The sequence below is a fragment of the Octopus bimaculoides genome, chromosome 14 (assembly GCF_001194135.2).
Source record: "Octopus bimaculoides isolate UCB-OBI-ISO-001 chromosome 14, ASM119413v2, whole genome shotgun sequence".
NCBI lineage: Eukaryota > Metazoa > Mollusca > Cephalopoda > Octopoda > Octopodidae > Octopus > Octopus bimaculoides.
The window spans coordinates 31,411,379-31,423,636 of NC_068994.1; the positions used below are offsets into that span (position 1 = coordinate 31,411,379).

The following is a 12,258-nucleotide window of genomic DNA, read 5'->3' on the forward strand; positions in this document are numbered from 1 at the left end:
AACTGATCACATCTGGCGAAAATATTCTGTTTTATGTTCAAAGTGACCAAATCTGGCCTCTCACACCTACCCTGCAATGTCATTTTTAAAATAACAAATCACATCATCAAAATTTGGAAGCTACAAGATAAAGCATAATTAATTCAAAACAATGTGAATAAATAAGCTCTACATTTGACAAAATAATCTCAATGCTAAAGGGTTCATGTCTGTTCAGGTTGAAGTAAGGATGATGGGTTGGCAGAATCATTAAAACAGTGTGTTCTGAGTTCAAATCTCACTGAGGTCAGTTAGGGGTTTCACCCCTCTGGAGTTGATAAAATAAAGTGCCAGTCAAGCACTGGGGTCAATGTAATCTACTAAATCACCTCCCCTCAGAATTGCTGGCCTTGTACCTAAATTAGATACAATGTATGCTGTAAATAAAGTGTAGTTAAGGTAGCTTTAACATATTTAATGCAGAATGTATCAATATTCTATTTAGAAAAAGGCAGTGAGGTGACAGAATCATTAGTAAGGTGGACAAAATGCTTAATGGCATTTTGTCTATCTTTATGTTCTGAGTTCAAATTCTACTAAGGTTGGCTTTGCCTTTCATCCTTTTCAGGGTCGATAAAATAAGTACCAGTTGAACACTGAGGTTAATGTAATCAATGTATTCCCTCCCCGCAAATTGCTGGCCTTGTACCAAAATTTGAAATCAATATTCTATTTAGAAATGAATTATGTAGTGAGGAAAAGATAACATAAACTCAATGAGTTATATTATTTTAATTATTTCAGCAGAGTATGGGAGACATCTTTTGGTCTTATTAGATTTTCTCAGCAAAGCTTTACCATATTTGCTGATGTTGTTTTAAGAGAATCACTAATTAGATGTACAATATTATAAATTATTAAGTGTGAAAAATATTAGCATATTTAAAATCATAAATCATCAATCACAGAAGTTAATTACTCAGAGACATCATCTGCATGAAAAAAATTAGTTAAGTGAGAGTTACCATATTTAATGTATGTAGATTTAAATGACATGTATCAGCAGATAAAGGAACATTTCCAAAAAATATATTTTGAGATAAAATTTACAGTTTGCTAATTTGCATCATACAAATACACACAAAATGGCTGAAACAGGTCTTTTAAAATAAATGCTTAGCAACAGCAAAGACAAAATAACTATAAAATACAATTGAGTTAAATCCATGAATGAGAAAGGAAAATTGAGTGAAGGCAGATGAAAAAAATGAGAGAGAAAGAAAATTCTTTCAAGGAAAAAGTTAACGACACAACTGGTTTACAAACAAAGGGTTTTTTAAGAGATACTTTTGTATTTTATATAACAGAACAAATTGTTCCCCAAATAAGACATCTAACCATATTTCTTCTGTGAGTGAGATGATTGTAAAGGTCTTAATATTAGTTGAAGATATAGTATGAAAACTTGCATTAAACAATCATTAAAAATAATATATTACTAGCAACCTCATTTGCTATGTTGCAATGGAGAAACATTTATAGACTTGAATTGCTTCAGGATGATTTGAAAATGGCAAATAAAGAGAAACCTATAAAAATTAGCAACATACAGATCTATGAATGCAGTTTCTCAAATAGTTTCTCATACTCTTGGAGTATAAGCAGAGTGAAATGTCACCTTTCCATATGTAAATTAACATTCCAGTATTGCAACATGTACTAAGGAGTTAGTATATTTCATACATTTGAGACAGTCCAACGTATAGAAATAAATAAACAATAATGATGAAGATGTAATAGAAGTGACGTAACCTAGAATAGAAAATATAAGAAATAATACATTATATATTTTCTTAATCACTTGTTGAGTGGAGTATTGCTGAGGAAGTGTGCTGGGCCCATAACCCAGAAGTCCATAGGCTGAAACTATGCTCTAAGATATGGATACTATTTTCAATATTTATACACTGCAGCTGAGTTGTCTACAAATATACCAACCATCTGTTATGGGTCATTAAAGTACCAGACATGTAATGAGATTGATTCAACCAATAAAGTACACCTAACTTTGTACCAACGTAAAAAAAAACATTGTTACTGAGGTTGTAGATTCACAAAGGGAAAATAAGATGATGATAAAATAGGCTGTAAGGTTTGGTTCTGTCTATATTTTGGAAAACATCAGTATTTTTGGGTGATTTAGATAAACATTTCATAGAACACCTTCATGTACCAATCAATATTTGTATGAACAAGACTCTAACGTCAGCATAAAATCTGTACTACTCACCATAGATTTTCCACTTTATTATATCAATATGTAGAAATTGTATTTGTGTACACGTATGTGTGTTTGTGTACAAGTATGTATATATGATCAAATAAAAGATTATCAAGTCGATTATTCAAAGTATTTAATTGTATGCAACTTCATGATTTTTACACACATAAAAAAAAAAACAGGAGTAAAAAGAAAATGTGCGAAGTGGGAAAAAAAATAATAGTTCTCAGTCCAAAGTGCGTCCATGTTCAAGGCAGTCAACACAAAGATTAATTATGTCTCATAAGTTCTCAATACTTAATGAACCCAATAAATGAATGAGGCAGACAGAAATACATGTGTTCCTTGAGTGTGTGTGCATGTATACATGCAATGTTTTCTCTAAATTTTGGTGTATGCATGTGTGTGTATATGTGCAGAAATAATTTGCTTGTGTTCAAATTTTGTTATTCTTTGCAAATTATATGTGCATCCTCAGGTCGACCAAAGCCTTGTGAGTCGATTTCGTTGATAAAAACTGAAAGAAGCCTATTGTATACACACACACACACACACACATATATACATATGTGTGTGTTTGTCCCCGCCATTACCATTTGACAACCGGTGTTGGTGTGCTTATGTCCCCATAACTTAGCGGTTTGGCAAAAGAGTGCAATAGAATAAGTAAGAGGCTTAAAAAATAAATCCTGGGGGGTCAATCCATTCAAGTAAAAATTCAAAGCAGTGTGCCAGCATGGCCGCAGTCTAATGACTGAAAAAAGTAAAAGATATATATATATATATATATATATATATATATATATATATATATATATATATATATATATATATATATATATATATATATATATGTATATATATATAATACATATATATATAGGCGCCAGAGTGGCTGTGTAGTAAGTACCTTGCTTACTAACCATATGGTCCTGGGTTCAGTCCTACTGCATTGCACCTTGGGCAAGTGTCTTCTACTATAGCCTCAGGCCGACTAAAGCTTTGTGAGTGGATCTCGTAGATGGAAATTGAAAGAAGCCCGTTGTATATATACATGAATGTGTGTCTGTGTTTGTCCCACCAACATCACTTGACAACCGATGCTGGTACATTTACACCTCCATAACCTAGTGATTCGGCAAAAGCGACCGATAGAATATGTACTAGGCTTACAAGGAATAAGTCCTGGAGTTGATTTGCTGGACTAAAGGTAATGTTCCAGCATGGCCGCAGTCAAATGACTGAAACAAGTAAAAGAGTAACAGAGTATACACACACACACACACATATATATATATATATATATATATATATATATATATATATATATATATATATATATATATATATATATATATATATATATATACATATATATACATATATGCATATACATATATACAGAAATATATGCATATATATATATATATATACGCACATATGTATATATATATATTACATATATACAGAAATATACGCATACACACACACATATAGGCACAGGAGTGACTGTGTGGTAAGTAGCTTGCTTACCAACCACATGGCACTGGTTTCAGTCCCACAGTGTGGCACTTTAGGCAAGTGTCTTCTGCTATAGCCTTGGGCCAACCAAAGCCATGTGAGTGGATTTGGTAGACAGAAACTGAAAGAAGCCTGTTATATATATATTATATATATGGCCGCAGACTGAACAAGTAAAAAAGAGAAAAAATGACTATATATATATATATTACATATAAATCCAAAAACCAGAATCAGAACATAACAGACGATGACAAAAATATATGGACAGACAAGCAATACAAAGATGGACAGGAAAAACCAGGACGGATCATTCATGGTCTTCTGTTCATCAATCAAGCTTCCAATTATCATTACAGTTTCAGCCTGTTACACTTGAGATTGTTCAAAATTGGTAGGCCCCAAAAATCTAAGCTAAGAGCATTAAATTATACAAACAAGAGAATTACAATAGGTGTCTTTCAACTAAAAATGATAAGTTAAGCGGGCATGTACATCTATATATATATACACATATATAGTATATATATACATATATATATATATAGATATATATACATACATATATACATATATACACACACATATATATATACATACATATATACATATATATATATATACACACACATATATATATATATATATATATATATATATATATATATATATATATATACACACATACATATATATATATATATATACACACATACATATATATATATATATATATACACACATACATATATATATATACACACATACATATATATATATATATACACACATACATATATATATATATATATATATATATATACACACATACATATATATATATATATAAGTTCAAAAAAACAATAACAAAAAAACAACAAAGTGAGGATATATATACATACATATTATACATATATATATATTCTTTTACTTGTTTCCATCATTTGACTGTGGCCATGCTGGAGCACCACCTTTAGTCGAACAAATTGACCCCAGGACTTATTCTTTTATTAGCCTGGTACTTATTCTGTCAGTCTTGTTTGCCAAACCGCCAAGTTATAGGGATGTAAACACACCAACATCGGTTGTCAAACACGCACACAAATATATATATGATGGGCTTCCTTCAGTTTCCGTTTACCAAATCCACTCACAAGGCTTCGGTCAGCCCAAGGCTACATTAGAAGACACTTGTCCAAGGTACCACGCAGTGGGACTGAACCTGGAACCATGTGGTTGAGAAGCAAACTTCTTACCACACAGTCATATGTATTACAGCTTGCCCAGAGGTGGAAAGACAACACATTTGACTCTTTGCATGATCTTCAAAGACAGAGGTGGCAGGAAGAAACTTTAACACATAGGTTTTTATTTAGACTGAGGGTCTTAGTGTAAATGCTTGCAAAAGAGTGAATTCTGCTAAAGGCACCCAAAATTCAAGTGCTGGTTTAAATTGTATCAAATTAAATCTGCTGCCCATGATTTTGTAGTTGATTATGAATGGAATGTAGTCATATGATTTGTGTTCAATTTGTCCTGGCTCAGCTCTGCTCCTCACACTGAAGACTAAATCTCCACACCTTCATATCTATGTGCTGGACAAATGTAGTATCATTTACAATGTTGCTCCACCTACACAATGTAGCAGTAAAATTTTCCACAAATATCTCCTTACCGTATTTGAAACAACCACATGCTGAAAGACCTAGTGTTAGGACAGCATGTTCACAGCAGAGAGCAGACAAGGATACTCAACAAGAACTATAACAACAATAATAAACATATGTGTAAGTGTGCAAACATGCATGTGTGTGGTATAGGTAATGGATTACACAAACTCATTTTCAATGTTAGGTTTCCACAGGCCAGATAAGTCCTCACCAAGATGTATTCTCATGTGCCTTTTTAAGTTACTATTCTGTGAGAAGTTCTTCTTACATATCTCACATTGGAATGGCTTCAAACCAACATGCGATCGCAGATGTCTCTGAAAGTTGAAGTTCTGAGAAAAAGATCTACCACATAACTTACACTCAAATGGTTTTTCACCAGTGTGTACTTGAAGGTGTTTTTTTAATGAAGAGTTTTCAATGAAATCCCGCCCGCAGATCTCGCAGTGATAAGGTCTTATTCCAGTATGAATGCGACTATGCTTTTGAAGATATTTACTGCACGTAAATGCTTTCCCACAGATTTCACAGTAGAAGGACCGTTGATTAATATGAATCTTTAGATGTTGCTGCAAATGTTCATGCCGTAAATATTTATTATCGCAAATATGACACCAAAACATCTTCTTGCCAATATGTGATTTCATGTGTCTTTGAAAGTTGAAGTTTTGAGAGAAATCTTTCCCGCACATCTCACAGTGAAAAGGTTTTTCTCCCGTGTGTGTCTGTAAGTGTTTCTTCAAGTCAGAACTTTGAGTGAACTTCTTCCAACAAACCTCACAAGTGAATGGCTTCTCTCCAGTGTGAGATCGCAGATGTCTCTGTAAATTGCAGTTCTGCGAGAAGTCTTTCCCACATAACTGGCAGTTAAAAGGTTTCTCACCGCTGTGCAACTTGAGATGCCTTTGAAAGTTGAAGTTCTGAGCAAAAGACTTTCCACATACTTTACAGTGGTAAGATTTCTCACCCGTGTGTAATCTCAAATGTCGTTTTAAGTTACAGTTTTGAGAGAAATCCTTCCCACACAACTGGCACTGGAATATCTTCATTGACATCATATTTGACCGAAATAAAGGAGCATTTGAAAGTGTACACGTGTGCATATATCTGTACACAATAGTTTAGATGTTTAGTTATGAGTGCACAAATGCAAATATATATATGAAAATATATGTATGCGAGTGTGAGCACTTGCCTGTATAAAAATATATATTATATAGTTTCTATTTACATAAATATCTATTCACACACATTTATATATACATCTGAATTTTCAGTAAGCAGCACAATGATAATACTGTAACATATTAAATAAGGGATGATGTTCCCATTCAATTTGGCTTTTTCACAAAGTCTTTCCCTTTTACTTCAGTTTATAGACTGACTTTCTCAGGATACATATGTGCATCTGTGATGATTGATTCACTTTGAGTCACTTCAATGACTTTTTTCTCAGTCTTCAAATACTGGAAAAGAAAAATTAAAGCATGATTACAAAAGAAAATATAAGTGTGTATACATCATCATCATTTAACATCCATTGTGGAGTACCTGATTCATGAATTTCTTACTCTACTCTTGGATTACACAACCTTTTAATTCATTCAGAGTACATCGTTTCTGCACATTTGATTATATATATATATATATATATATATATATATATATATATATATATATATATATATATATATATATATATATATATATATATATATATATATATATATACATACATACACACACACACACATATACATGGTCGTATGGTTTAGAAGTGTTTCCCAACCACATGGTTTCGAGTTCAGTCCCAGTGCATGCCTTCTGCTATAACCCTGGGCCAACCAAAGCCTTATAAATAGATTGGTTGAGGAAAACTGAAATATGCCTATTGTGTGTGTGTCCTTGTCTTGGCATCACACAATTGCTGCAAATGAATGTCATACATTCCCAATATTCTAAACATGTGTAGCCATGGAGAAATATTACCCTGCTTGAAAACAGGTAAGGATTGATAACAGGAAGAGCATCTGGCCATAGAAAATCAATTTCAATAAACTGCATCCAATCCATGCAAGCATGGAAAAGTGGACAGTAAAGACTATGATGATGATGATACACACACACACACACACAAAATGCATATATATACACATCTCAAAAGATGAAGCAGTAGAGCAAGAAAGAGAAAAAAAATAATAACAAGAGAGAGATGGAGGAAATAAACTATAAAGAATTTTAAGAAAAAGGGAAAACAAGAAACGAAGTAAGATGTAGTAAAGTACTTTACCCCCTGTTTTCCCAAATGCATACTTATTTTTTGTACAAGTTGCATTTTTTCTTGTTTATTTAATTCTGTCAGCCAATTTATGCATCAGCACACACTCACACATTGAAAAGATCTTGCATCAATTTCAAAGAGAGTATTCTAGTTGTTCAATCAATGAAACTAACCCCTCATTGCATTAGGATGTATGCAAGTGAGCAACTCACAGATATTTGTACCCTCGACATATTCCCTGTGTAGACTCAGCATAAACAGAGAATGAGTTTGCAGGTACAATCATTTCTTGCACATTCCACTGACTCAAACCAAAGCTACAGCAGAAGATGCCCAAGCTACAATAGCATAGTAAGATCAAACTCAGGATCTTATTACTGACATATGAATGTTTTAAACCCCCACCCCAATCTTTGGAGAAATGGTAGGGTGCTGAAATAAATATCTTATGGTTGTGTTCTTCTAAGCTCAAAGTCACTTTTGTATTTCCCTTCACTGGGTTTAACATTCTTCCAAAAGAGTTAACATTTTCATCACAAGCACTACAAAAAAAAAAAGAAAATACTTATTTCACCGACCCAACACAGAAGCTTGATCCAACAACTTGATACCTCTGTAATTATTTGTATCTAAAGCGTCACCTTTACCTTTGTAGCAGTTGACTATGGTGCTGCTACACCAGTCATTGGGTATGAATCCTTTGTGTATCACCTGGTTGATTATACAGGTGACTAGGCTGTAGGTGACACTGCCAGATATTTTGAGCATCTCTACAGTGATTCCTGATGGGCCGGGGGGCTTTCCTTGTCTTCATATTCTTAATTGCTTTATCTACCAAGGTACTGTCAACTCTGATAACTGGTCCCTCTGTTGGGTCGACATTCGGCAGACTCTCTTTCTCCCATTCATTCTCTTTATTAAGAAACCTTTCATAGTGGCATCTCCAAACCTCTCTTTGCAGCCTCGTTTAGTGCAAGTGAACCATCATCCATGTGGACACATTTCTTTCCTACGACATCACGATTCTCTCTCACACACTATCTTTCAACACAAAATACTTCAAGTCTTTGGTCCTCACGGCGCAGAACATTGGCAATTTTTTTTTTATCTGCTTCCCCTCTGGCTAAATAAACCTGTCTTCTAGTTTCCCTTCTGGCAGTCTGATACAATTCTCTGCTACCACCGTTCTTTTGGTCTCTCCAAGCCTGTTTCTTTTCTCTAATAGCCCTGTTAACAACATTGTTCCACCACCACGTTATTTTGGGTCGAGAGGGGACTTTGCACCATCCATAGATCTGGTCAGTGGCCCTCAGTAGGTTGTCCTGTAGAAACCTCCAGTTGTCTTCTACATCGTGTGAAGCTATATCCCCTTCTATTTCGTCAAAGGCTTCGAGTAATATGTCTCTAAATCTCTGTCCATTCGAAAGATCTTAAAGCTTCCAGACCCTTCTCCTCCATGCTGGTTGTCTTCTGGGCATCCACTTAACCCTGATCTTGAAATCACTAACTACCAGTCTATGTTGTAGGGTACATTCTTTGCCTGGGAAGGTTCTGGCATTTATAAGCAGCCATCTTTCCCTTGTTCTGGCGAGGATGTAGTCAATTTGGCTAGTGTGTCTGCCAGAACAGTAGGTGACTAGGTGGTTTCCTGAACTTAGTATTGCAAACCATAAGATCATTTGCATTGCAGAACTCCAGCAGCTTGGTTCCCTCCTCATTGCGGGAACCAATATATATATATATATATGTATTGATATACAAATTTGGGGTAACCCCCCCCCCTTTTACCCGCTCCCATTTATTGCACTTGGTATAACACTAGTGTAGCAATAATTGGGTACCCTCCCAGCAGTATATTGGATAGATACTATCCCTTAGTGGGTTGAATCCTCAACCCCTAACTCTCTCGCATTATATATATATATATATATATATATATATATATATAATGTATATGTATATATATATGTATATGTATATATATATAATGTGTGTGTGTAGAGAGAGAGAGACAGACAGATATAGATAAATGTGCACTTTTGAAAGAGGTCCATGCTCTGTAGTCTGGTGGCTCTGAGAAAAGTAGGTATATATGAAAAGCTTTTGAGAGATGTTTAAGCCAAATGCTGTGATGCTATCGGCAAGATGAGAATAGGCAATGAATGCAGTAATAAATTCAGTGTGCAAGTAGTTGTCCACCAGGGCTCAATTTTCAGTCCCTTGTCTTAAGGGAAAGATACATTGAATAATATAGTCATAGATACACTAAACCTGACCCATAAATTACTCAAGGTGGCCACAGCTTACCTTTTTTTTAATGGCTTAGTTGAAGAGGAAAGATAACATTTATGGCCCTTTATGGGGCTTACAAGACTGGTAGGAAGAAGGAAGTTATCCTCCAAATAGGTCTGAGATATTTTGGCACTGTTTATTTGGTATCACTGACTCAATGCTGACTTACTTGACATCAGACATTTTGATGTTTTTCTTCTCCATTCCACTCCCTGCTGTCTGTCTCTCTTTGTCTATGTGTGTAAGCATATTTCTTTTAATGCATATGAGGAAATGGAAAGTGTTTATGTCAAACATGTTCAATTAATTGTAATGTCTCTCTCTCTCTCTCTTTCTGTCTGCATGTGTATATTTCTGTGCATGCATGTGTATGTCTGCCTCTATCCTCAAAAAGTACTATTGCCAAAACAGGTTGAATGTCCAATCAGTGCTGTACCAAATTGTCTGCATTCAAACATCTGTGCCAAAATATCTCATTCCATTCCACACTGGAGACTTGGCACAAGCAGAGGCAGGCAAGGGTCAGTAATAAAGGATTTAGTCTACGAACTAAGAACAAGAATAGTTCCTCTGATGGACTTCTGCACAGCTCTTATATCCCAAATTTCATTCACAGGATTTGGTTGAACTGAAGTTTATAGTTGAAAGCGCTTGCCCAAATTGCTGCTGCACAGAAGGATTGAATCTGAAACAAAGTTACAAAGCAAACTTCTTAATCACAAAGTTATATTTGTGCTTTGGTCATTGTCTCAATGTTCATCCATCTGTCTACTTGTTCATACAGACAGATGGAGTAATATGTTTTATAACCAGCATATTTGACATTTTCCAAATGTTGCTAAGATACAGTCATACTGAAGCTGATAATCAGATTATCAACTTAGTATAATCCATCTTAGAGAAAATTCAAATTTAAAAGAAAAAGCAACGTTAACAATTTTTAACATATAAATGCAGGCATAGCCATGTAGTTAAAAAGTTCACTTCACTACTATATAGTGCTAGGTTCAATCCTAATGTGAAATACCCAGAGCAAATGTACTCTACCAAAGCAAATGCAGCTTCGTAGAAAAAATCTGTTGCAGGTATGGCTAGGCACAAGTAGGGCTGTGTGGTGAGAGGTTTACTTCCCAACCACATGTTTCCAGGTTCAGTCCCACTGTGTGGCACATTGGGCAAGTATCTTCTACTATTGCCTTGTTAGTGGATTTGGAAGCCAGAAAGTGAAAGAAGCCTGTTATATATATATATAATTGTATATATATATGTGTGTGCATGTATATGCATGTGCGAGTGTGTATGTCTTTGTGTTTGTCCCTACCACTGCTGGACAATCAGTGTTGGTTTCTTTACATCCCCATAACTGAGCAGTTCAGTAAAAGACACCAATAGAATAAGTGCCAAGCTTTAAAAATAAAAATAAGAACTGGTGTCAAGGCAGTACCTCAGCACGACTACAGTCCAGTGACTAAAACAAGTAAAAGATTAAAAGATATACACACACACACCCTATTTGATAATGCATAAGTCACATGTCTTCCCCGCAAAATTTACCCTTGGTCTTATATGCATAGTTGGGCCTCCTATAAGCTAATTTTGTCCCCAATGCATACTTTCTCCTGAATATGGGCTGCTAAACTTGGGGTGTATCTAATATACCCAACAAATACAGTATTAAAAAAAAATATGTAGTAGTGCTCAAATGAATTTGAACTTAAACTCTAAATTCTTCATCCAGAACTGGATTCATGGTGTCAAGTGTGGCTATAAGAGAAATCTATGGTGAGCTGATATGGAGGTAGTGATGCAGATAAACAGTTAGGCTCAACATACACACACGTACACAGAAAGAAAGAAAGAAAGAAATGGATGGATGGATACCTTGCACCTGCAACACATTGATGGAATCATATGGGTGCTGTCGTGACATATGGCTTATGTAGAGCATTTTTTAGACCTAGCAGACCCCATCCTCTTAAGGTCTGATTGACCCTACTACATGATCAGGGTTTTTCATTTGGTGCCTCCCAAGACGTTTTGCAAAACAAAGCAGACCTCAGCAGGAGTTGAACTCTGAGCATGAAGGGCTGAAATGATTATTGCAAAGAAATCTATCTGATATTCTAATGACACTGCCACTTGGCCACCTCTGTATATATTTATCTTACACACACACACATATATGAACGTGTATGTATGTATATATATATATATATATATATATATATACATAC

At 34.8% G+C, this 12,258-nt stretch overlaps 1 protein-coding gene across 1 annotated transcript in view; it reads right to left on the reverse strand.

Moving 5' to 3' along the window:
* Positions 1-5,133: 5,133 nt before the first annotated feature.
* The window catches only part of LOC106874059 (gastrula zinc finger protein XlCGF8.2DB), a 9,435-nt gene continuing 2,310 nt past the window's right edge, over positions 5,134-12,258 (reverse strand). Inside the window, exon 2 of the mRNA XM_014921636.2 lies at positions 5,134-6,917. Coding sequence (XP_014777122.1) covers positions 5,610-6,554 — 945 coding nt within the window. The 5' untranslated portion in view covers positions 6,555-6,917 and the 3' untranslated portion in view covers positions 5,134-5,609. The remainder of the gene's footprint in view (positions 6,918-12,258) is intronic.